The following is a 27,629-nucleotide window of genomic DNA, read 5'->3' on the forward strand; positions in this document are numbered from 1 at the left end:
CAGGTAATTAGTTTCTGGGATTTCCAAAAAGCTGTCTTTAAACTTGTTATAAAAACTGATCTTTCAATTATCATCTTAGGGGTTCACAAATTAAACACAATGACATTTTGTATTTCAGTAGAAGAAGTGTGTCTGTCCCACGAAAGCTCATCACCTAATAAATTATTTTGTTAATCTTCAACATAGAAAATGATGGGGTCTGACTTAGCCGTTCCCACTCACGAAAGAGATCTTGGAATCATTGTGGATAGTTCTCTGAAGACATCCACTCAGTGGGCAGCAGCAGTCAAAAAAGCTAACAAAATGTTGAGAATCGTTAAGAAAGGAATAGATAATAAAACAGAAAATGTCACATTACCTTTATATAAATCCATGGGACATCCACATCTGGAATACTGTGTACAGATGTGGTTGGCCCATCTCAAAAAAGATATATTGGAAGTGGAAAAGATTCAGAAAAGGGCAAGAAAAGTGATTAGGAGTATGGAGCATCTGCCATATGAGGAGAGACTAGTAAGACTGGGACTTTTCAGTTTGGAACAAAGACAGTTAAGGGGGGATACGGTAGAGGTACATAAAATCTCGACTGGTGTGGAGAAAATAGATAAGGAATTGTATTTACTCCTTCTCACAACACCGGAACTAGGCGTCACCAAATGAAATTAATAGGCAGCAGGTTTAAAACAAACAATAGGAAATATTTTTTCACAAACGCACAGTTAAGCTGTGGAACTCCTTGCCGGAGAATGTTGAGAAGGCCAAGACTATAGTAAAGTTTGAAAAAGAACTAGATAAATTCATGGGGGATAGGTCCATGAATGGCTGTTTAGGCAGGATGGGCATGGACAGTGTCCCTGGCCTCTGTTTGCAAGAGGCTGGAAATAGGTGACAGGGAATTGATCACCTGATGATTACCTGTTCTGTTCATTCCCGCTGGGGCACCCGGCATTGGCCACTGTCGGAAGACAGGATACTGGGTTGATGGGCCTGTGGTCTGACCCAATGTGGCTGTTCTTAAGTTCTTTTGTTTAAAGTGCTACTTGACTGCCTTTTTATTTTGTATTTCAGTTCTCTCTTTCTCCCACCACTCCCTCCCTTCCATAGCCTCCACTTCCCACACTTTGTTGTCATCCTGAATAATAAATATAAACAATTAGGGAGTAATAATATAAATAACTATGTGACATACAGGACACCTGGTAAAATTGCTTGGAGTTAAGCAAGTTCAATGGCAATCCACTAGAACTGTGCAGTACAAACATTCAATATAACATTAAGTTGACTGAGCCCCCATTTAAACGATATACTGCATTATTGTAACAAAAAGGCAAAAGTTAAAAAGACATACCTACAACTAAGTGGTAACAGAGAGGAAGCTGTGCTAGTCTAGATACTATCAAAACAAAAAGCAGTCAAGTAGCACTTTAAAGACTAGCAAAACAGTTTATTAGGTGAGCTTTCGTGGGACAGACCCACTTCTTCAGACCATAGCCAGACCAGACCAGACTCAATATTTAAGACACAGAGAACCAAAAACTGTAAGCAAGGAGGACAAATCAGAAAAAGAGAATCAAGGTGAGCAAATCAGAGAGTGGAGGGGTGGGGGGGAAGGTCAAGAATTAGACTGAGTTAAGTATGCAGACGAGCCCCTGTAGTGACCAAGGAAGTTCCCATCGCGATTCAAACCATGTGTTAATGTGCCAAATTGACATTTATATTCAAATTCGGAACATTAACACATGGTTTGAATCGCGATGGGAACTTCCTTGGTCACTATAGGGGCTCGTCTGCATACTTGGCTCAGTCTAATTCTTGACCTTCCCCCCCTCCCCTCCACTCTCCCTGATTTGCTCACCTTGGTTCTCTTTTTCTGATTTGTCCTCCTTGCTTACTGTTTTTGGTTCTCTGTGTCTTAAATATTGAGTCTGTTCTGGTCTGGCTATGGTCTGAAGAAGTGGGTCTGTCCCACGAAAGCTCACCTAATAAACTGTTTTGCTAGTCTTTAAAGTGCTACTTGACTGCTTTTTGTTTTGATACTACAACTAAGTGGTTATTGCTCTACAGAAGTGCCTCCCTTGTCCTCATCTTGCTGTCTTCCAGAGTGTGGGCCGGTAGTGTAATGGCTGGTAGTGTGAGAGAGAGAGGTGCAGGAGCCAGAGCAGGGAGCTGTGGGAATGTGTGGAGGGTGGGGGTATGGGAGTGAACAGCTGGCAATCAGGGCTGGGCGTGTGTGTCAGGGATAGGAGGCCGGAGGCTGGGAGTGGGGAGGAGCCCTGGGGCTGGGTTTTGGAACATTATAAACCATCTGATATTTTTGCAGCAGTTTAAAAAGAGAATGAAACCAATTAAACCAATCTCCCCATGCCCGCCATTTAAATTTCACTGAGGTCTTTGAATTTACAGCAAATTATGGTGCCTGTTTACTTCCTAATCACTGCCTGTAGGCCACCCCTTCCCCACCCCAACAGTCTTGGCCTAGCTAGCTCCTCCATTCCCCAGGACAGGGCCAGATTAAGAGAAGCGCTGCAGCTTAATGGCTCAAATATCCCTTCCCAAACAAATGCTAAAACTAGATGGAAATCACTTATCTGCAATCCAACTCTAACTTAAAAGTCAAACATATAAGCAGGATAGATGGTACAATTCCCCCCATTCATAATTTACCACACATCAATTCATAAAATAAGACAAGAAATTTTAAAGTTATTGATAACTTTTCAGATAGCTCCAAAATGCCAAAAGAATAATGTTGTAAAAGAGAATCATTTCCATTCTAAACCATTAACACCTATGCAAAGTGCAGTCTCCTTACTCCAACCCTATGCCTCCCACAACCTCACCATTTTGTACCTCCTTTGAAGGGGGCTAGGGGGCACTGTGGATCTGGTCTCTGAGGGAAGGCACAGGTAGCAAGAAAAGAGCAGGAGCCTAGCAATCCCAAACGGACAGGAGGGCTCCACCTCCCTGAGCAACTTGAAAGAGTCTGGGGCTCCCAGGCTCTTTTAAATTGTCTGGGGTCCTGGACTCTTGCCCCCTTTGCCCACCATCTGTCAGTGGGCCAAGCTGAGCCCCCTCCCACACTCCAAACCCCTGGGCTCCAGCTTGCAGCCCCTTCCTGCTGCACCCAAACCCTTTATCCCAGTCTCTACCCCAGAGAATGCACTCTTATTTGGGGCTGCCTCCCCACATCTCACACCCCAGCCTTCTGGCACAGCCTGGAGCACCCCACACATATTCTGAACCCAGCATTTTTGTGCTCACCCCAGATCCTAGAGGGCCCCACAAAATCTAATAGTCCTGGCTTCCAGAAGAGTTAATCCAGGCCTACCATGGGGCCCTGCCCTCCCTACCCTTATGCCATTAGCTGCCAGCAGCGTCTGTGGGTGGGTGGGGGGAATACCTGAGACACAGCCTCCTCTGTCCTCTTCAGGCAGTGTAAGCAAAGATGCACAACAGCCACACAGCCTGACCCCGTTGCCCCTCCTCAACCCCCCTTCCCCCACATTGCCCTAGAGAGCTGCTTGCAAAAGTGTGTTTAAATTATCTGTTTAAAGAGCCCACCCACCTCCTCCAGTCTCTTCAGCAAGCAGTCCCTGCTGTTTAAAGAGCTGTCGCTTTAAAATTCAGGTCCCTGCTTTGCAACATTGGGGACAATTAGCCAGTTAAAAAAAAAAACAGTCAGGACACTCTCCAGGGATGTAAAAAAGGGACAGTCCCAGCTAAATTGGGATGGATGGTCACCCTATAAATAATCCTTACGTTTTTGAAAGCATTGATAATTTACAATCTTGGATGCAATCTATTTTGGCACAGTCTTGTAACATTTGTAAATTCAACTAATTTATATCTATTTAAATTATGTTTCATTATGAGCAGTTCTACTCCTCATGGTAGCTTTTCAATGGTACAAATGGCTGTTAGGTGTGTGCAAATGGCTGTGAAGTGTGTATCTTTGAAAATCAACCTGATGTGACTACACCTGAACTTGCCTTTTGAGTTATATCCTCCTTCTCTAACTCACTCTAAATTTTCACTGAAGTCAGTAAGGTTTGGGTGAACAAAAGGAATTGAATCTGGTCTTTTGCTGTGTCCTGAAATGAGTATGAGATTATACATTTTTCCCATATTGAGCTTGCATAAAGAACATGGAGTATTGTACGCTTCTAAACCTTCTCAGGAGAAATGTGTTCAGTGAACTCTGTGTCGTGTTTAAATTGCTGAGGTTGCTCAGTACATTATGGTCAGGTGTTATTTTTCTTATGGCTTTCACTCAAACATTTGCTACCTTGGCAACTAAGTGCTGTGGTGAAGCACTACCTTACCCTTTCAACTTTCCTACAACAATTCTACTGTGGCCTCTATGCTCAGCCCTCCATTGAAGGATCAGAAGCAACTCTTAAAATAAAACACAATATATTAAAAATATTTCCACTAGCTGAATTCCTTTTAATCTACTCATTTAATCACCAGTTGCCACGCACCTGCTTAATAAATGTTTGAGACGAAACTGAAAACTCTATTCTATCCTATTAGTGGGGAAATAAATATTCAGTCAAGAAGGTGAACACTTTACATGGGCAATGCTGAAAGTTTGCTTCTGTTACTTAACCCACTCAAATGTGAGAGGCTTTCTTCTTGTAAAGATAAACCACTGCAAGAAGTCAAGGCTATTTTTAAATAGGTAGGTTCAGGTAGCTTATTCCTAACACCCAGTGAAATACAAAACTGAAGGAGACAGCTTTAAGAAACCTTACTCTGGAATGAAACACTGTATGTCCATGAAGTACTCCTTTCCAGGCCTACATGTAAAAAATTCAAATCAGAACACTTAATAATGGAACATGGAGTGGTTTTACAATAGCAGGCAGTAGTAGTGTTTGTGACCAATGTAAGGCATAGACACAGTCAGAATAAGAAAACACCGCTGACAACTTAGCACTGGAATAAAATCAGTTTAGACGAGTATAAGAGATCTGTGTCTCCAGAAAACGCCTCAGATGCTGCATATTTTACCCATGGGGGAGGTGGAGGGAGACTAAAAATCCTTACTTGATAGTACACAATATGCAAGAGAACCTAAAGGAGTAGTAGTTAAGGATGACACCCAGTTTGTGTGAGATGTCTGAGAAAAATAGATTTGGTAAGAAAATCTACCAGTGTTAGGGTGGCCAGAGCTTTGGTATTTGATAGAAAGTCCAGTTGAAAGAGAGGCATGTCAATTCGGGTTACTGCAAATCAGAAAAGTGGGAGGAATTGAGTCTTCACTCACACATGCCTCCTACTCAGCCAGGTCACATCCTGCCTGCATTGGGTGACTGCAGCTTCCAGGCTGAATACCAAAGCAGGCAAACCCCACCTCACCCAGGCGGAGTGCTCAGAGAGGGAAAGCAGCAAGCAGTGGGAGCTACTGGGAAAGAACAGACAGGGATCTGAGGGCAATAGACATGGAAGCAGCAGGACCTCCAGAAAGAGGCCGGGTAGAGAAGGTACAGGGACCGCTGCTAGAATGTCCAGTTTTAAATATAACCAAGTTGGTGACCCTAGTCAATGTCCTTGAGCACATTCATTTTACTAGCTAATACTTTTAGGGTGCGTCTACACTAGCCGGCTACTTCGAAATAGCTGGCACAATGTCGAAATAGCACGCATCGCTTCTACACGCGCCGTGTGCTATTTCGACGTTGAAATTGATGTTAGGCGGTGAGACATCAAAATCGCTATTCCCACCCGAAGATGGGAATAGCGCCCTACTTCGATGTTCAACGTCGAAGTAGGGCATGTGTGGACGATCCGTGTCCTGCTACTTCGAAATAGCGGGGTCTTCCATGGTGGCCATCAGCTGAGGGGTTGAGAGACGCTCTGTCCAGCCCCGTGGGGCTCTATGGTCACCATGTGCAGCAGCCCTTAGCCCAGGGCTTCTGGCTGCTGCCGCTGCTGCTGCTGCTGCTGCAGCTGGGGGTCCATGCTGCATGTACAGGGTCTGCAACCAGTTGTCGGCTCTGTGGATCTCGTGCTGTGCAGACCGAGTGTGTCTGGGAGGGGTCCTTTAAGGGAGCGGCTTGGGGCTTTGCTGGCCCCTTATTTCAATGGGGAGCACTTGTGTGTGTGGATGCTCCGCATTTCCTTCCAGGGCGGTTCCTTTTGACATTCTCCGTCGCTACTTCGACATTGAACGTCGACAGCACCAGCCCTGGAGGACATGTAGACGATACGTGTCGAAGTAGCCTATTTCGATGTTCTTACGTTGAAATAGGCTACTTCGACGTGGTGTGCTAGTGTAGACATAGCCTTAAAGGCTGTTGTTAGCATTAATGAACCTTATGCTTTGTAAGAACATACCGTAGCTGAATGATTGAACTCGTTTCTGACAGAAAAGAAAAGACAGTCAGTCTGTCAGTACACACCGTTTGTGGTTCCCTTACACAGTTCTGAAAAAAAGTCTTTTTTGTTTGTTTCTTTGTTTGTTTGTTTAATTTACAGTGCCATATAAATCACAGAATCCTAGGGCTGGAAGGGACCTCGAGAGGCCATCAAGTCCAGCCCCCTGCCCCAATGGCAGGAAACATCAGGTTATATCGACATAATCCATATTGGTGTGTGCTGACACCTACTGCAGAATGACAAGAAAACTGCAGAACCTGATTCTGGAGACAGCTATGTTTTCAGAGATGGAGCTCAGAGAAATCAATGAATGGCTTTTTTGCAATCGCTCAGTTGATCTTGCAACTCTGCTGATGAGGGAGCTTTTGACAGACAAAAGCTGATTCTTGTTCTCCTCTGCCTGCAGACCTCAGTGCAGGGTAGACATGCTGAGGTGGCAAGGGATATGGCTGAAGCACACTCTGCCCTGATTGTCCCCTCCCAACAAAGGGTCTCTGGAGCTCCCATGCTGCATTTTAGAACAGGGCCTCTGGCTGCGTTAACCTGCACCTGTGATAAGAGTCCGGGAGAGAATGAGGAAACCATAGCCAGCTAACAGCACCTCCTCTCCGAAGTGCCCATAAGAAACTGGGCACAATAGTTTCATAGATTCTAGTCTGACCTCCTGTACAAGACAGTCCACAGAACTTCCCCCAAGACACCAGGTACCAGACATCATGTAGAAACTTGAACTTCCTCAGCTGAAAGGCACCATGTAATTGTGAAAATATACTTGGTCTTCTCTCTCACAGCGGAGCAATTAAATTTGCATCATCTTCACTACTGTGCATAGCAGTGCGCTTTTTTGGTTAGTACAGTAGGTTACAGCTTAGTAGGAGAAAAGGTAAAAATGCAGTTTCAAAGTCCTTTTCGTATGATATAATAAGCATTTATATGCCAGCCATTCCCTTCTGCCCTATACCACTGATCACAGCATTAGGGTTCTTTTAAAAAAAAAAGCAAAAAAAAAGCTGTGAACTAATGAATTAGAGGCATTTTTAAACAAAAGCACCAGATATGACATTCTCCTGCCCTCTGTCCTGTCATCTGGGTGTTATGCCATCCTGCAAATATGTACAGTATTTGTTTGTATGAGGCAGCACTAATGTACACCTGCTTACCTTCTTCTTTGAGTAAATCTGTTCTTCAACTTTTCAGTCTCTTTCTCACCAACATTTCCTGCCATTGGTGGCATGGAAACACTTTTAGTAGTGGGGATGCTCAAAGGCAGCTCCCTTACCCCTTTCTACTTCCTCCCTCAGGAGCTGGAGGGCAGTTGGGAGGCCAGGAGGAGAGCACCAGGGCTAGCATCCAGGACCCCAGCCTGGGGCGGCAGCCACCTAGTCTGGGGTATAAGGTCAGCAGCCATGGAGACACAGCTAAAAGTTGAGGGTGCTGCAGCACCCCCCACACGTCTAGTTCCTAGTACTATGCCTACCATGCTACCTTCTCCAGGTGATCTTCATCCGTTGTGTGTGTGTGTGTGTGTGTGTGTGTGTGTGTTGGATTTTGTCAGCAATGGCATGGACTCTGACTTTCATTTTGTAATATGTCCCTTTGGGTAACTGTCTTTACTGAGCAAATATTTCTCATCTGTATGTGTTAGAGCTGCTCTTTGCTGCCATTACTTTTACACTTACAAGCATTGTGAGGCATACCATTGTTCTACGTAGTTGGGCTTTCAGACTCAGTAACACATGCTTCTCATACACAACACCTGAGATATTATTCCATACTCCTTCAGCACTTCCCAGTCTACACTGTATCTCCTGCTCAAGGTCTCTGTCTTCTGTAACCCAGTCACCAAAGTACTTGAACTGCTCAGTCAGGTTTAGACATACTCCATTAGGTTACGTCCATACTTCTGGGAAGAGTTCGATTTTGAGTGTCTGGTAAAGCCATGCAGAATGGATCTCTGTGGTGTCAGCTATCACGTGGGGTAAAGGAAATCAATGGGAGAGTACTAGAGGCTAGTACTAGGGAAATAAGACAATATCCAATACGTCGATTCTGGCTGCATGAATACTGTAGATAGAATTGCATACCTGAAATTGACTTCATTCCCTACCATAGACTTAGCCTCAATCTCTATATTCAGTTTTCCTGGGTCACCTCAACTGAAGCATACAACCTCAATCTTAGTCATGTTCACTTTCATTCCAGGCCTGTTTAGCTGATCATACCACTGATGTATTATTTCCTCTAGGTCTTCCTTTGAGTATGCCCTTAGTACTACGTCATTGGCATATTGGAGCTTCTTGCTTGGTTTCTGCTGGGATCTTTCTGCTGATTTGGTCTATCAACATGATAAACAACAGTGGACTGAGGGCCAACTCCTCCAGCAGTTCAACTTTTATTTCAAGGGGGCTTTTAAGTGTTCAAGAAGGAGTTTCCATTATTCTCCTACTCCTAGAATTCAAGAGTGGTGCCAGTACGTTCATCACATGAGACAGAAACTGTATGGATTCATGAATGCTTCCCTTTTTCTGTATTGGAGATAGACTTGATAAAAAATGTAATTTCCATTCTCCATGAAATTTGGAAATCTGGCTTTGTCCCAAATGGGGATGAAAAGTTAAAATCTTAGGAATTTTGTGTAAAATAAAAACATGCCAAAAATATTGTATTTCAACCTCAAATGCTTCTTTTCACCTTCTATAATATAATATAATATAATATTCAGAGATAAAAATGAAACATCTTGACCTTATCGAAAAGAAACAATTTGATAGTGGACCATTTAAACTACCTACCATACTGCTATTTTCCCATAAAATACTTCACTTTTGTTATACTAGCACTTTCTACTGGAGAAATGGAGCAGTTCTAATGTCACAATGTTGGTTCCTCGGGAACTTCTGACATTTCAAAATTTCCTGTCACTGAAACAAAAATTCAAAATTTCCCATGGACTGAAAGTTTTGAACATTTTTTTGTTTCAGAAATGTCAAAGTGATCACATCAAAGTGTTTTAAGTGGTTTGTATGTTGTATTAATGTAATATAAAACTCTATAACGTTGAAATGAGGGTCTTCTATCTGATCAAAACAAAATGTGTGATAACTTGTAAAATCAACATTTTCTGCTCTGTTGGAAATTTTTCAGACAGCTCAAAGTGTTAAATAATATTTCTTCTCGGTACAATTTTTATATTTGTACCACACCATATTGGTGTGGAACAGCTTATTAATTATTCACTTTTTCTGGCAGCATTACCAATGGTATATTTTTTCTGTTCTGTGATAGAGTTCAGTTTGAATACTGGTATATCTTCAGGTCTGATTGTAGCATTAAATGGGAATTTCCCTAGAAGAAATATTGTAGGATCTGAGTGGGTCCTACATTTGGCTGCAAACTGATTTTGTCTTAAGGTTTGTACATATGTACTTTACCCTATGTAACCTACACATCGATTTGTGGTTACCTGTCCTGCATGGTGGTACCTAGACCATGTCACATCAAAAGAAAGTGCCCTCTACAGCCTAAGTTGAGCACTATCTACCCTTCAGCTCAAGCTGTAGAGGTGCCTGTACTCAGCTCTGGAGGTCACAGGTTCAAGCCTGCCTGTAGGCACTTATACCATTGTGAGAGAGAGAGCAAGCTGGAATCCCAACCATGCCCGCTCTCCTCAGGCAGTGTCAGCTCTGCTGGCTTGGCCATGTCTGCAGGATGAATGATGGAAGGATTCCAAAAGACACCCTGTATGGTGAGCTAGCCTCTGGCAAAAGACCTCCTGGACACCCCCAGCTGTGCTACAAAGATGTCTGCAAGAGAGACCTCAGAGAGGTAGAGGTTGAACTGGGAAGAACTAGCAGATGACCACAGCAGATGGAGGCAGGGGTTACACAAGGGCCTTCACAAGGGCAAGATGAGGATCAGGCAGCTAGCAGAGGAGAAGCAAAAGCACACTAAGGACTTGCCAGGCACCCACCACATCTGCAAGAGATGCAGCAAGGACTGTCACTCTTGTGTGGGTCTTCATAGTCACAGTAGATGCTGTAAATGAAGTCCTCCATTGAAACTATACAGGGCATGATCCACAGTCTATGTAGACTGAAGGATGCCTACTACTAATGCTAAAACCAACATGATAGTGACATTTATTGTTATCATGGAGGGAGGGCACAAGTAGACTCTTACATATAAATTGCTAAAAGGCTTACCCTGAGTTACTTAATTATTTTGTTAAATAAAATGAAAACGTGCATGCTTCATTTGAATCACTGCTCTGGGCTAGGCCTGGGGATGAGGGATTCAGTGTGCAGGCTGCCCTGGGGAGAGAGGACTACCCCAGCCCTCTCTCACTACAGCAGCTTGGGCTCAGTGAAAAGCACCTCTCCATAGCCACTGCTGCTCCAGTGGACACAGACAGGGGATGGGAAATATCCCCTGGCTGAGGCGGGTCCAGGTTTGTCTATCTCTTGTGCCCCAGCCAGAGTGAGGAATACAGCAAACTGAACGCTTCCCCATGGCTCCCTGACAAAGAGGAACAGCCAGCAATGACAGCAGCCAGCAATGTTCCCGTATGATTTGGGACGGGGCCTTAGCCCCTGCTCCCTAAGGAGTGCATAGGGAATGGGAGGCTTGGGGCTGGGGAAGACCTGGAGGGCCCCTTTCACCTGCCTGGGGATTCTGTCTCTTTTCTGTATAGTTTTATGAGACACAATCCCATTCCTGGCACATACCATTTTCCTGGCAGAACCAAACCCTTGCCTTGCTTTAAGCTATGAGAAAAGGAAACTTGTGTAACCAAATTTGATGGTCCCAGGTCTTACTGTGTAGGAGGAATTCTTGAACAAACAGAGAGATGGACACACCAACAAACAGACACACGAACAGACAAACGATCTCAAAGATATAGTAGATTTATGTTATATATGTATAATGTCATTATATTTATGTACCATGTTTTTGATTCCATTGCAGCCAAGAATTGAGTCCATCTGAAAATCCCATCCTAAATAGACAAGGCAAAAGATGGGGAATAGTCCAGAATTTGAAACATCTTTGTAGAAAAATGGACATGTTAAGGTATGAATTGGCCTCAGCATTTTCTTGGAGAGACTGACAATAATGCAGAATCTGGGTTTAGAAGTCACTATTTAATGAAATTAAAAATGTTCAGAGTGCAAAACAAAACGTTCACACAATTCAGGATGTGTATTTTTTCACTTTGTTGCATAGAACATCACTGTAGAGATAATTCTGGTTCCATCATTCCTTTCCAACATTTAAACATGTCCCTATGAAATATCAATATATAAATTACAGAATAACTTAGAAGCATATGAGTGTATAACAGTTAAAGCTAGCTAGAAAATGTGTTTTTCACATGGAAAAGTTAACTTCTTGCTGAAAAAATTGCAGCTGAAAGTTGAAAAAATTTCAGCCCATAATTTTTGGCTGAAAACCAAAACTTTCTATTCATGAATGCCATTTCCTTGTCTCAAGTGAGCTGTAGTTTAAGTGTGTCATGTCCCCATTCTCCTTTATAGACCAAGCTCCCTGGTCAGACTACCTCTCTCATGTTGCACCACAGTGTCACAGCATGATGATATCCCATCATGAGTGAATGTGGCCAAAGTAAGCAAAGAGAGATGCCTGGCTGGAGAACTCAGCATACACAGAAGAAGAAGAAATGAATGACATATCCAGACTCCAACTCTCATGATGAATTTACACATGAACTCTGAATCAACATTTTAGTTTTTCAGCTAGCATACTCTCGTCCTCAGTCAAAACCTGATTTTGGTTGCTGTGTGTTTAGTTTTTGACAGTTGATTTTTATTTTAGAAAGCAGACACTTTTTGCAAAACGTTTTTAATCAACCAACTATTTTTTAGTATAAAGAAAATTAGTTGTCATTGAAAATCCTCAACCAGCATATTGGACACCTTGGCTCCATCTACACTGGCCTCTCCCTTTCAAAAGGGGAACATTAATGAGGGAGTTCAGAAGATGCTAATGAGGTGCTTAGTATAATTGTGGCTGGGCATGATTCGAAAGTGCTGCTTTTAGAATGTACGCCACCTATGCAGACAGGGTCCTTTCGAAAGCACCCCCTGACTTTGAAAGCCCCTTGTTCCTAAAACCTAATAGGAATATGGGTTTTCAAAGTCAGGGGGTCCTTTTGAAAGGCCCCCATCTATACAGGCAGCATGCATTTCAAAAGCAGCACTTTCAAATTGCATGCAGCTGCCATTATGCTAATTAGCATCTTCCTTTCGAAAGGGAGAGTCCAGGGTAAATGCAGCCCTCGACTCATATTAGGAAGTAACAAATGGAAAAAAATGTTGATCATGGAGCTGAGGATGATCAGACAGCATAAGTTAAGTCATATACAAGAGACATTATACGAACCAGCAATAGATTGTGATGTTTTGAAATAATAATTCTCCAGACTATATAGTCTCTGGTATTTCATCTGAATCTGGTTGAGTAAACCTTTGTGCCTAAGGGAAGCCTTACTGACTTCCATGGGTCTCCACCGTATGGCCCCTTGAGCTTGGAAAGTCCCATGTAAGTCAGTGGAGCTCTGCAGGGTGTATTTGCTGGGAGCCTATTACATTTGTATGGGTAATCATTTGTATGCAGAGTTTTGTTGAAAAGGTGCATGTTAAAATCAAGATTGTTAGTTCGTCTTTGTAGAAATTGTTCATTATATGAAAAATAGATAAATTTATTGTCCTTCTCTCAAATATAAGTGAAATTATAGAGATCCTTCGGTGTTGCAGAACATCATCCAAAGGTGTACATTTCAGTGACAAAAAATCCTCAAAGAGCAGTAATTCCTAAACGAGTGTCACATTTCTTATTTTCCTGGGGTTGACTGGATAATCTCCAGGCTTTCGTGGCGATGATCTGTTCTGCTGCACCTTATAAGGTACCTATAGATAATTAACAAACAATTACTTATTAGCTTATATCAGAATGAAATCCATGAAATGTCCCACTCAAAACCCAAGTAGAAAGTAAAGCAGGATTAGGAGGAAAGAAAGTACATATGTAAGTTTCACAAGCAACAAACTGATTGCAGGACAGACAATTCCAACATTTGTTAATTAGTGATTTGCCATGGTATGACCTGCTAGCACACCCTTGCCATCTGTACCACTTGCAGCAAAAGACTGTTTGAATAGCTCTTCTCTGATCCTTTACTGACGTTACTCAATAAGCTGAAATAAATGTAGAACACCTAGCATTGTTCTCTTAGGCTGGATCTACACAATGGTCCCTCCAGCGCCGCTGCCAGCAGAGCTATGCAAAATGAGCTTCTTGGGATTGCAAATGGCTTGCTATATGCATACTCCCAAAGCTCATTACCACAGGCCAGCGAGAGTGCGGCATTGGCAGAAGGGGGTGCCGGCATTGCAGAGGTCATGTGGACGTGCCTCTGCTGGATAAACCCGCCTCTGTCTCCAGTCCCTCGGGAGTATGCAAATGACACGCCATTTGCAATCCCGAGAAGCTCATTTTGCATAGCTCTGCCAGCAGCGGCATGGGGGGAAGTGCTATGTAGACATAACTTTAGTATTACAATTAAAACTATTAAACATTTTGACCAAAGGAAAACAATATTTTAAAAGTAGATTGCCCGACATTGCAGGGTAGGCTCAGGGTCAGATTTCCAAAAGGCCTACCTCTGCATCCACTGTAGGCAATGGGAATTTTACAATAGATTGCAGTGGCACCACAGTTGGGTCCACACTGAGCACTTTTGGAAATCTTCCCCAGAAGAGTTGGAGTTCTTAATTATGTATGAATCAATGTGAAATATCACATGAAAGAGAAAGGAAAAGGAAAATAAGATTCAAAATCCTCAGCTACTGAAATAAAAAATTACATACATCAAACTGTTAACCCTCAAAAAAAGTCTAACAAAATAGTTACTTATTAAACTGCTCTAATGAACAAAAAATTACCTGCAAAATTACAAAATTGGGCAACTTCACAAATGCAGTTTCGCAGTTGCAAACCAGGTGGGAATTCTAGCCAATAGTCCAAACCCTCATCTGTGGCTGATGATCATCCAGTGCAAATCAGCACAGGTGAGACAAAAAAGGTGGACTGGACCAGTAACTATCTCTGAGCCAGTATAGTCCCCAGTGTGACTAACACTGATTAACTCATGGTAGGCCTGACTGCAAGTTCACTGAAGTCAGTGGGACTCTCCTCATTCACTTCAGTGGGGCTCTGGATCAGACCCAAGATGAGAAAGCTGGATTTCAGCTACAGGATAGTCTTCCTGCGATTTGCTTGAGTCTAAAGTGTAAGTGCATGAAGTCTGTATTCTCTTGGTATTCGATCTGTGTTTAATATCTTAAATAATGCATCTGGTACATGTAAATTATTTAATGGATCATAGAAGGAAATGTTAGGTAACAAATGGGAACAATATTGCTCTAATATACAGCTTTGGATTTAATGGCTCACAGCACCTCAAAGAAAACCACAAGATAAATGTAAGTATTTTAGGAACATGTCATAAGACAGCTGTCTTCTGTTTCAAATATGAGACACTTTCCTCTTTCTTCTGCACCACAGAAACATGTTATTTGCCAAATTTACCCAAGTTTATTAACTATTCATTTCAACAGAGAGTGAATAGCGCTTTCAGAAGAGAACAGGTGCACTGTCTCTGCTTTCAGGGACTTTTCTGCTGAACTTCGCTTCTTGCAATTTAGCAACAATCAGCCTGAGGGCTTTGCCTCTCTCTCCCAGCAGAATCATTGCCCATTTTTCATTTCCAGTGCACAGAGGAGCTTTCCTTTGGATTGTGGAAACCATCAGAAGACTTAGCTGATAACAATTGTTGAGTTTATGGTTGAATTATTGCTATTTCAGTTATGTCAGACCATCCGAGACAAGTCATATAAATAAAAGTGCAGGATTACTATCTGCAGAAAAATTTACAGATTGACAAAAGAAATGATGCAGATATCAGCTGAAAAAACTGAGAAAGGAGATTGCAGAAAGCAACCTCTAGATTCTCAGATACTCTGGACTGCCTGTCTAAATAGATCAGATTGAGAAGATGAACCTAAAGGCAGGAACGCTGGGTTTGTGTTACTTAATAACCATGAGGTCTCTAATAGAGACACAACAGAAATATGGCCTGGTCTACCTGAGGCGGTTAGATCAAATTTAGCTGATTTAGGCTGATTTTATAAGCAATCAGTCCACATGACAGAATCCAATTTGCCAACTTTAAGGGCTCCCAAGGCTGACTTTGGTACTACTGTTTTTCATGAGGAGTAACACCAAAATTGACGTTGTATGGTCAACTTTAGAGTAGTGCAGGTGGAGCATTGTGAAATTCAACATTTTTGGCCTCCTGAAAGTGTCCCACAGTGCCCTGATGTGACCACTCTGGCCACCACTTTAAGTTCTGCTGCAGTCCACGTATGCAGGAAACAGCCCAGGAAATTTTGAATTCCATTTCCTGTTTGGCCAGTATGGCAAATAGAGTAGGCAGTATACCTCAGCTATGCATCTGGCCAGGAATTCCCAGGATTGCAGATGAGCTCCAGCACAGAGTATGCAGGAGATCCAGACCTTCATTGCTGTGTGAGGGGATGAAGCTGTGCTAGCAGAACTATGAAGCAGCAAAAGAAACACAGACATCTATGCCAAGATCTCACAGGGCATGGTTGAAAAAAGGCTACACCAAGGAAGGTCAGCAGTGCTGCGTGAAAATAAAGGAGCTCAGGCAGGCATACCAGAAGACAAATGAAGTAAATGGACGTTCTGGGTCATCACCACAAGCATACCACTTCTCTAAGCAGCTGCATGGGATTCTAGGCGGCAGACCAAACCACTGTCCCCCAAGAGTACCCAAGAGATTCCTTATGCAACCTCTGGCAGCAGCAGAGAAGACATGGTGGATGAGGAAGAGGAGGGGGACAATGGTCAACAGGTGAATGGAGCAGCTAATCTCACCGACAGCCAGCAGCATGTTTTAACTTTGGATCTCATCCCCTCGTCCAAGGGTGTTTTGCAGCCAGACCCTGATTGCAGGGAAGGCACCTCTGGTGAGTTCTCATTTTAAATTACGCTACAGTTGGATTAAGGCAGTTGGGGGTGATCTGTGGCAGGCACTGTACCTATACAGCTCAAGCCCCTGGAATAACTTGTTAACGTCTCTGGAGACAGAGCACCAGTCCTCCCTGAGCATCTCTACAAAGCTCTCGGACAGATACTCTTTAATCCAGGGGTGAGCAAACTTTTTACACTGAGTCCCACTTTTTGTCCCTGATATTAGCAGGGGCCACCCCAACCTATGTAATATAATTGCAACTGATGGAAATTTTAGTTATCTTCATATGAGAAAGAAAAAGCCTTTCAGTGTGTTTTAGAAAATAAGTATGTAGAATGTCAAAACTTCATTAACCAGTATATAAATGGGAATACTCATACACAAAAATAATAACATATTTCAATCTCTTTAATTAGTTGGATGAGCCTGAGACCCAGCAGCAAGAACATCCATGCTGAGTGTTATTCCAGAGACTGCTATCTTGAGCTCTGGTTCCACATCTATACAGGGATGAATTTTGCATTTTAAAGTAGCTAATTTGGGTGAAAGTAGCTTCACAAAGGTAAGTGGGAGCAAAAAACAGGAGCACTTCAACAGCATTTGTGGAAAGTTCAAGATATTCTGTCTTCGTGGAGACCCAAAAACTTGTAAGGCTTTTTGCTTTAAACTCCATTTTCAATGTGGAGTTGCTTGATACATCTTGCCCAGTAATTGATAGATGGGTGTTTCCTACATCCTCTTCTAAAGGCTTCCAAATCCAGTCAAATGCTGCTGTTGGCAAGTCCCAAAACATCTGGGAAAGACTGTGATAGAGATTTTCAAGGTGGGATGTTATAACAGTATCAGTCTGACTGTGAGTACTATCATAGGCTTCAATGAATTCGCTGAGACATTGAAACATTTTGCCAGATCCTGTTTCATATTTATGTTTCCAGAGAATGAGCTTTTTTAAAAAATTCTGAAATATTGTCTCCCTTTTTTAAAATAATACTCTTTTTCTTTGTAGTGATGAATTCAGGTCAATTATTTTTTCAAAAATATTGCTGAGATAACACAAAACGAGAAGCCATCTTTCACTGCAGAATTTTTCAGCCAAAAGTTTGTTATAATCCAAAAGGAAAAGTTGGAGTTCAGCCTTGAGCTCACAGATGTGGCAATGACTATTGCCCCATGGTAACCAAAAGGTGCTTATCAAGTTGTGAGCCTATTTCATTACAGAACATGGAAAATAATCTGCTCTGTAAGGGTTGAGCTTTAATAAAATTCACTATATTTATTGCATCATTCAGAACTGCATCTGCTTTGGGCTCAAGGTTCTTTGCAGCAAGAGTTTCACAATGAATCATGCAATGTATATGTTTCACACAAGGGGCAGTGTTTAGAACGTCCGCCCTGAAACCCTTCTTATGTCCCACCATTGCAGTGGCACCATCTATACATGCACCAGCACAATCACACCCGACCTGATCACTGGCTTTAAAAATTCATCCACAATATTGAAGATATCTTCTCCAACAGGGGATCCTTCAAGTGATTTGCAGAACAACATTTCTTCTAGGATTTCACCTTCATAACAGTAGCTAACAAATACACTAGCTATTTCATGTTAACAATAACAGTACTTGCATCCAGTTGAACTGCACCCGTAATACATTGGTGAATTTCTATCAACAATTACGTTTCAATGTCCTTAGAAAGATCTATGATGCACCTCTTTATTGTGTCATGAGACAAAGGTATAGTTTTTCTGGCTTCAGCATATTTGCCACCATGTATAATTTCACTTATCTTAATTGCAGCTGGAAGTACTTATGTTTCACCAATGATATAGAGCTTCATTGCCGTTGCAATGAGATGACACACTTCCAAAGCTACCCTCTGATCCTTTGATGATAATGTTACATATTTATTAATGATGTTTGCACTTGCCTTATTCAATTCTTCACGTCATTTTAAAAAGGCAATGTCTTTATTTTTGTGTTCAGGATGCCCAGTAATCAAGCAGCACATGAGTTTTGTTGGTTTCATTCTGATATCAGCCAAGATATCAGAACAAAGTACACATTGAGGTCGTTGCTCATTATTCAGCACTGTCCATGAAAATCAAAAGCTAAAATTTGTCCTTGGGTATAACGCATCCCTATCGTTTTCCATGAATGTTCTTTCATGAAATTCCTTTGTGTGTTGTAAAATGCATCTCATCAACACAAAATATGTCTGGGCTTCACTTATGTTTTATTGCAGTGTGCTCAACAGTGGATTCATTGACCACCACTCTACCCCTGTCCCTTGATGTTAGACTGGCAAAGATCCAAAGAAGAAAACAAACATGGGAAGATATACTCCTAGAACACATGCAAGCCAGCTGCATGAATAGGGCACGGTTAAATGCATGGAGGAGAATCATGCTGAAGGAAAGGAGAGCAGGTCAGGAGAATAGAGGATGGATGAGGAGGACAGGAGAGTGGATTGTGAGGAGAGGAGAGTGCTCAGGGAGCATAAAATCCAGACCCAGGAGAACATGTTGAAGCTGAAGATGCCACAAACAGAGCTCCTGAGGTGCCTGGTACAGGAGACCAGATCCCTACTGTAGTCCATGACAAACCACATGTCATCCTCACCGTGTTCTATATCTTCCCCCATCAGTACCCAAGAATGCACGTGGAGGGGCAGTCAAGGGCAGACTTGCAGTTCACTCCCGGGGGCGCTTCTCAGAGCAGAAGGCTGACATTCCTCCATATGTGAGGTCAAAATGCCTCCTGCCCTTGCTTACCCACCCCAGAAGCCCTTGCCATGAATTCCTTTAATGTCCCCTGAATAAAAATGAGTAAGCTCACAAAAACAGTGTCTTTATTGCTTCTGTTGCCTGAAGGGAGGGGATTACAGGATTTACAGGGCAGGACACATCATAAAGGGGGCGCCTCCTTCAAGGCAACAGACATGACTGTCACGTTGGTGTTGTCATTTATAAAGCTGCTTTTCAAACCTGCTTGATTAGCAGTGCCCCTCGCTGTGCTCTTCTTACTGCCCTGTTGTCTGGTTGCTCATAATTACTGGCCAGGTGATCTGCCTCAGCCCTCCAGCATGGGTTGACATTTTCCCTCTAACACTCACATAAGATATGGAGCATACAGCTTCTTGCCACCAAAAAGCAAATGTTGCTTTCATTTTGGTCTAACAGAGTCAGGAGGCTCCTGAACCTGGCTTTTAAATGATCAAATGCACATTCTACTACCATTTTGCACTTGTTCAGCCTGCTGCTTACTGTAGTCCAAACTGCCTATAAATGGTTTCATGAGCCAAGGGAGCAAGGGTTAAGTTGGATCTCCCAGGCTCACTGTTCGTATCTTGTCTGGGATGAAAGTTCCATTCTGCAGCTTTCTGAACAGACCAGAGCTCCTAAAAATGTGCACATTATGCACCTTTCCCAACCATCCCACACTGATGTCAGTAGAATGACCTTTGTGATCCACCAATGCCTGCAACACCACGGAGAAGTACCCCTTGAGGTTTATGTACTCTGTGGCAAGGTGGTCTGATGCCAAAATAGGGATGTGCTTTCCATCTGTCATCCCTGTCGCAGCAAAACCATCCACTGTGTCCTGCACATTTCCCAGAGGCACTGTCCTTTGCAGCAGAAGGGTACTGATTGCCTTGGCTACCTGGATCACAGCAGTTTTGCCCACTCCTAATTGATCGCCCACTGACTGGCAGCTGTCTAGCATTGCAAGCTTCCACAGCGCTATTGCCACTCACTTCTGAACTGTCAGAACAGGTCTCATTTTGGTACTGCAGTGCTTCAGTACGTGAGGAAGCAATTCACAAAGTTCCATGCATATGGCCTTATGCATACAGAAGTTCTGTAGCCACGGCTGATCATCCCATACCTGCAGAACAATGGAGACCCACCAGTGTGAGCTTGTTTCACAACACCAGAAATGGCACTCCACTGTGTACAAAGCATTGAGTTCAGCCAGCATCTCCTCATTCCTCCTCTCCAGTGTCTCCCTTTCATATATGTCTGTGTCCTCCTTGGAATCTTCATCACTGTCACAGCTGCTTAGGCTCTGAACATACCACAGTATAATGCATGAGGTGCTCACAATACTTGCCACAACAGTTTGAAGCCGAACAGGGTCCATGCTAGCCTTGCAGTGGTGTCTGCAGAGATGCCCAGTGAAAAAAGAGTGCAAAAACCCTTTTTGTCATTGCTTTCCAAAGGGAGGCGGAGGGGATAAGTGCACTATGGGAGGCTGATGGCACACACCCAGAACCACCCATGTCAGTTTTTGTCCCATCAGACACTGGAAGCTTAAGTCACCATGCAAGGGAGCAACAGGAACTGTGGGATATGTATACACAGTGCACAGCTGACAAAGTCAAAGCTGCCCACCCTTGTGTACGTCCACCATCCTCGGATGCTAAAAAATTGGCCTTAACAAATTTGACCTAATTTCCTAGTTTAGACATACCTTGCATAGTTCAGAACTGGCTCTGAACTTTCCCGACCTTTGGGATTTTTTTAAATATGATCAGCGAAGTGAAGATCCATGATATTTCCATAGGGTTGTTGCACCAAAATATTTCACTGCCTTTGACTTTATTTAGAAAAGGATTTGATGGAAATTTCACCAAACACTACTGCAGTGTTATTGTAAGATATGGGGTTTGGGATCATTGCTACAGAGTGCCATAGCAGAGTCAGTTTTTCATTGTGGCTGTTGTTGTCAGAAGCATGAACTAATAGAGCTCATCTTGAACAACTGTATAGCCAGATTGGCCTGGCATTATAGCTCCTGGATAGGAAAGGGGAGGATTCTGCTGACTTGGAAATCCCATCTGAAAGCATGCACAATTGCAGCTCCCCACACACACACACTCCAGCCAGGTATGACAGGGTACCACATGCATTCCCAGTGCAGGCACTACAGAAAGGGATTATGCCCCCTAACACACCATAGGTTACTTCACTCTCGCCCTGCATCTGACAAAGCAGGTCTTTGCCCACTAAAGCTTCTGCTCCAAAATATCTGTTATGCTATAAGGTGCCACAGGACTTCTTCTTGCCCTGTATCTTGTGGGTTCATATACACCAGTGCCAAGTAAATGAAGGCGGCATGTAAAAGGCCATCACCCAGCTGTGGAAAAGTTTTACACCCACACTGCATAGATGTAAATGTCCACACAAGTGCAGTAAATTAGTCCTGATGTCTGCGAAATCCCTCTGCAACCATGCAGCTCTGCTCAGACTGTAGCTAACTGGTACCATCAAGCACTGGACAACTTAGCATTTGCTAATGTAGATTTAAAGGATGAGGTACATAATGCAGTTTCATACAGAAAACTCAAATATTTAGGATCATAAATTTAAAATTATTGTTTTTACAGAGGCCCTTCCCTCAGGTTGATTTTGATTCAAAGCTTTCCCTTCATAGAAATAATCTAGCGCCTATGTGTTTGCAGTCTTTCCAGGATCACGCTCACACACCATGAAGATTGATGGCCTCACTGTCACTTATGTCTAACATGCTGGCAGAAGAAGAAATAGCAATAAGGCGACTTGATTAATTTATTGACTTATTTGCTGCTGTACCGTCAATTTTCTAAGACGGTCATGATGCTCCCCTCTGCAAACTATGAAGCAAACTGGTGGTATTCCTTCTTCCTAGCTTTACTTCTCTCTACAGTCATAGCATGAAATTCTTTAGCCATTGATGGAGGTCAGCCAAACGCTTAAAACCCCACATTGATTTATTGACTGCCCTCAAGGTTATTGAAAGCACAAAGTCTTTCCTGTCCCGTTCGGTTGTCTGGGAGTAACTAATACCCAATCAATCTTTCCATCTATTACCGCTCTTCAGACACACAAAAGGAAGCGGTAGTCCATGGATGAAGCTTAGGGCAAAACAGGTCTATGCCCCAACTCATTTCAGGGTTGAATTCTTTAACTGTGTTTCTTTAGTCACTGAATGAATGATTTCAGCTCGTACAAGCACAGCGTAGCCACTTCGTAGTCCTATATGATATCATCTGCTACTATGAAACAGAGGTTTGAACTTCAAAGGGATTTGACAGGTGGCAGCTCCTCAGACACTGCTGCTATGGAGATACGAGATGAGCTGAAGGCCCTGCCTATTGTTGCTCAGCCAAAACTCCATCTCTGGCAGCCTCAGAACAAATTGCTGAAATTAATAAAGTAGGGCTGTTTCCAAATGTGTCTGTTTGCTCTATGCCTTTTGCTAACAGCTACTAGGCAGCACACAGCTTGGAGTCCTGGCCCTTGCTGGTTCAGGCCTGTGTTGCAGCATGGCTTGTAGCACAAGGAGTCTGTGTGCTTGTGTGTGGTAGTGTGTTTTTAAATGTCCTGATTCTCTTGCTGAGGGACTGCTTCAAAGGCTCTTCCAATCAGGTGCATTCCAGAGGTGAGCTGGAGTATAAGCCAGCTGATTGGTCAGGGCCAGCTCATGTTTGTTTCTTGTTTCAGCCTCGCTTACCTCTACTCAGCAGCACCGACAAGTGCTGAGGGCCCCAGGGCAAGGTAGGAAGCGGGGCCCAGCTCCACACACAGAAGGGGCAGGAGCAAGAGCAGAAGGGACGGTGCCTAGGGCAGTCAGCCCTCAGCACCGTCCATACTGCAGCACTGGGCTCCCCTTCCCCCGATAGCTGTGGGCAGCCATTGCAGCTCTGCCAAGACATTTTACAGGGGCCTAGCTCTTCACCCGCCACAAAGTAACAGCAGTGATGGCCGGAGCTCTGGGCCCCTTTCAAATGCCATGCCCAAGGGCAACTTCCCCTTCCCACCTCCCTTGTCCCCCATTGGGGGCCCTGCCCATACTTGTTTCTTTTCATTACAAATTTTATTTTATTTATTTATTTCAACAGCTCAATCAGCCAACAAGCACTCCTCCCAAAGCCTAACCGTAACTCTCAAACACTCCATAGCACTACTTCCACTGTGATAAAAGATGTCACATAACCTGAGATGGGAGAGGGCTAGCTTGGTGGTCCGAGCAGTGGCCTGCTAAACATAGGAGTGAGAGCTCCATCCTTGAGGAGGTCGTTTAAGGATCTGGGGCTAATAGATTCAAAGAAAAGTCTGTCAGGGACAGTACTTGTTCCTGCAAAGAGGGCAGGAGACTGGACTCAATGACCTCCTGAGGTCCCTTCTAGTTCTGTGACATGCATATCTTTATATGTTACATTTTATCATTATCTTCCATGCCCTCACTGGTGTAACTGCATCACCCATATCATCCTGCTCATGTAAAGTCACCCCACACACTTGCTTAAAACAAAATTATAACCTTGCTCCCCTTCCTGGGCAAGTGGAAAAAGTGATTATAATTGTGTTCCTTACCTGGAACTGCCTTTTCTACAATTATGTCATGACCATTACTTATCCTCTTAATCAAGATTCACCAACCAATGAGCACCACACCAGCACATACTCAATGCTACATTTCACCCGTTTGTGTGAAGTTACTTGCTGTCACTGGTTTGTACTTGTTTTATTGGCCTTATAATTCAATTTTGATCGTGCACTTTTTCTTCTCAAACTATCCACACGGTCCCTGAGTGGTTTTATATACAATGCAATAAATGTGGCCACTGCCCCAGCCTCATTCTATCATAAAACCATAACAGCAGCTAACTAATATTTCTAATTTATAGGCTGTCATTGATGGGAGTTAAAATTAAAAGCACAACCCTCCCTCTTACTGGAACCACAACTCAGTTTTAGACTGAATACGAAGGGCTGTGAATATTGTGCCAAATGAAGCTCTAACTGAAGACAATTGACTTACACTGAGGATGGATTTGGTCCACTATAAATTTACAGATGATTTTACAGAGTGATCACCTATTTATGGTATATTGACTGGCCCAATTATGGGGCTTGCTTGCTAGAACGCCCAATCCTACAAGGTTCTGAGTGTGTTCAATGCCCACTGAAATCAAAGGGAATTGAAGGAGCTCAGTGTCTGAAGGTGCTCAGCATCTTTACAAATGGCCCTCATATTCCTTAATGCGGCAAAAATACCTGAGGTCCTCGTCCCAAATCCACTGAGGTCAATGTAAAGACTTCCATTGATTTTACATCATGCCATGTAGGACTGAAGTCAGTTCTTTGAAGGAAGTGGAACAACCTAAGGGCCAAAGTTAAATGCATTGAGAGTGTCTTATTCCTAAGGCATAAGTTTGGCCTATAGTTTACCTCTGTGACTGTGAACAAGAAACACACTTCTTCATCCTCACTGACAGTAACAAAATATACAATTAAACAGAATTCTGCAACTGTCATCATCCTAAGGCTTTTCCTTAGCTAATGCATTCACAGTGGAGACTTTCCAGCACCTCTGGAGAGATGCCCTGGCCTCCTCCTCTAGCAATTTTCTCCTTCGTTTAATATTTTATATTATACCATTTTTACACTGATAAATGCTACAGAATTAGTTTTCCCTATGATGATTTGCCAACTCTTTTGCTTATGATATGAATTGATCGGTGCACTTGCTGTGCAAAAGAACCAGTATTCATATTTTGTGAGCAGTTTACATAAGTTTCTCCTCATATGAGATTAATTTATGGCAGCTTTTGTCTATTAATATGTTGTCATTTTATATAAAGAGATGCTGCACGTGCCTGAGTGCTGTACGCCTGGGGAGAGGGGCAAGGATTTCTACGTCAACATAATCGTTGTTACCACGGCCTATCTAACAATTTAAAGTTTCACTTTGTTCAGATCTGAAAAGAAAACGTCAAATTTGATGTCAGCATGTTTAAAGATCCTAATTAGAAGCCTGATCCAAAGCCCATTGAACTCCGTAACAGGTTTTTTTAACTGGCTGCAGTATGTTCTAGATTAGGTCCCAAATGCCTAACACTTTGCATCTAATTTTCACATTGGCTGGAGGATGTGTTGTACAGAAGAAATGTTTAAATCAGTCCACGCAAGATGTCACAGTGTGCTAAACACACAGAAGCTGCGTCTACACGTGCACGCTACTTCGAAGTAGCGGCGCCAACTTCGAAATAGCGCCCGTCACGTCTACACATGTTGGGCGCTATTTCGAAGTTGAAATCGACGTTAGGCGGCGAGACGTCGAAGTCGCTAACCCCATGAGGGGATGGGAATAGCGCCCTACTTCGACGTTCAACATCGAAGTAGGGACGTGTAGACGATCCGCGTCCCGCAACATCGAAATAGCGGGGTCCTCCATGGCGGCCATCAGCTGGGGGGTTGAGAGATACTCTCTCTCCAGCCCTTGCGGGGCTCTGTGGTCACCGTGGGCAGCAGCCCTTAGCCCAGGGCTTCTGGCTGCTGCTGCTGCAGCTGGGGGTCCGTGCTGCATATACAGGGTCTGCAACTAGTTGTTGGCTCTGTGTATCTTGCACTGTTTAATGAAAGTGTGTCTGGGAGGGGCCCTTTAAGGGAGCGACTTGCTGTTGAGTCCGCCCCGTGACCCTGTCTGCAGCTGTGCCTGGCTCCCTTATTTCGATGTGTGCTACTTTGGCGTGTAGACGTTCCCTCGCTGTGCCTATTTCGATGTTGGGCTGAGCAACGTCGAAGTTGAACATCGACGTTGCCAGCGTTGGAGGACGTGTAGACGTTATTCATCGAAATAGCCTATTCCGATGTCGCAACATCGAAATAAGCTATTTCGAAGTTGGGTGCACGTGTAGACGTAGCCAGAATGTATTGTAAAGAATGAAAAGAACTAAGACACAAACATGGAACTCACTAATGGAGGAAATGAAAAAGTCAAAAAACCCAACCAAAACCTCTGTGATTTGAATGGCGGAAATGGCAGATAAAGCCAACGATTTTTGAAAAGAGAAGCCAAGAAAGGGTACATGATTTGTAAAGACAAAAGTCATGCTGCTGCAGTTTGTTATATGGAAGACCACAGAGGCAGAAGAGCTCAGTGGATGGATCTTAAATTCAGGTGAGGGTCTCAGGTTTCTTATTTAGTGAGTCGTTTGTGCTGGCTTCTGGGTTGATGATTCCTGGGTTGATGAGGGTCCCTTGGTTTCTGAGTCACCAGTTGCGGGTTTCCTGCCTGTTGATTTCTATTTCCTTGATTGGGGTTCCTAATCTTCGAATTGTTGAGTCCTGGCAGGGGGTACTGATTTGTGACTTGCTGCCCTTTGGGGTGGTGGATCCTGGGTTCTGGATGCTGATTTCTGAGATGTTGGTTCTTCGTGTGTTGACCCTTTGGTTGCTGGTTTCTGGGATGCAAGGTCCTGCTGTGTGGGAGCTGATGTCTGTGGTGATACATGTGGGGGTACAGGGTCCTCCTATGTGGACGACGGGTTCTGGATTGCAGGGTCCTGCTTAAGTGAGGGGCCCTTATTTGCTGCCTCTTGTGGTGTTGCATCTCAGGTTGCTGCTTGTGATGATTAAGGTGATGCACAGACAAAATGGAAGACTGATAGGGAAGAAACCACGATGATCTGGGGACCTGAGATGACTGCCCGCCTACATGTGTTGAGATCTGTATGAGAAATGAAGCAGCATACAGTCAGAATGCACGTTTAAGAATCACTTGATGATAGATACCCAACATGTTTGTGGCTAGATCCAGTGCTTTTTTGTGCTGGTATTTGCTGGTACTGAATACCAGCACCTTGGTGGCCCCAGCTGTGGGATTGGCTGGGGGCGGAGGTTGGGGAGCCAGCTCAGTACTGGCTCTTCTCTTTGTTTTTTTGTTTTTTTTTTAATACAAAAAAGGCACTGACTAGATCCCTACATGTGAATCCACAAGGAGCTGAAGACAAATCTAAAGGTCAAAACGATTCTGTTTCTGGCCCTGTAGTGCCTAAATGTGCTCGATTTCCTCTCAGTTCTCTGAAGATTTCAGTAGTACTGGCATGATATTTCTGATGTGTGCACACCATTTGATTTGCAGTGGCATGATTACAACATTATGTACATAACCATTCTCAGAGAACTGACGCACCCTCACAGTTCTGACTAAGAAAGATGCTAATATTTGGATTCAGATTACATTCATACTTAGTGACTCTGTTTGCCTTAGTCAGCCTCTCCATGCTTGAATGCCATCTGAAAACAAACTAAGTCCAGCCCTCAAAACCTTCCCAGCCCCTGAGGGCTAGCTGCTCTCTGTTGTTCTTTCTACCGATTCCTCAAGGTGTCAGGAAAGGCCAAGCA

The 27,629-nt window shown here is 43.4% G+C and overlaps 1 protein-coding gene across 1 annotated transcript in view; it reads right to left on the reverse strand.

The window, feature by feature from the left end:
• Positions 1 to 12,535: 12,535 nt before the first annotated feature.
• IGSF5 (immunoglobulin superfamily member 5) overlaps positions 12,536 to 27,629 on the reverse strand; it is a 59,794-nt gene continuing 44,700 nt past the window's right edge. Inside the window, exon 9 of the mRNA XM_074983422.1 lies at positions 12,536 to 13,307. Coding sequence (XP_074839523.1) covers positions 13,212 to 13,307 — 96 coding nt within the window. The 3' untranslated portion in view covers positions 12,536 to 13,211. The remainder of the gene's footprint in view (positions 13,308 to 27,629) is intronic.

Source organism: Carettochelys insculpta, chromosome 1 (assembly GCF_033958435.1).
Source record: "Carettochelys insculpta isolate YL-2023 chromosome 1, ASM3395843v1, whole genome shotgun sequence".
Lineage (NCBI taxonomy): Eukaryota > Metazoa > Chordata > Testudines > Carettochelyidae > Carettochelys > Carettochelys insculpta.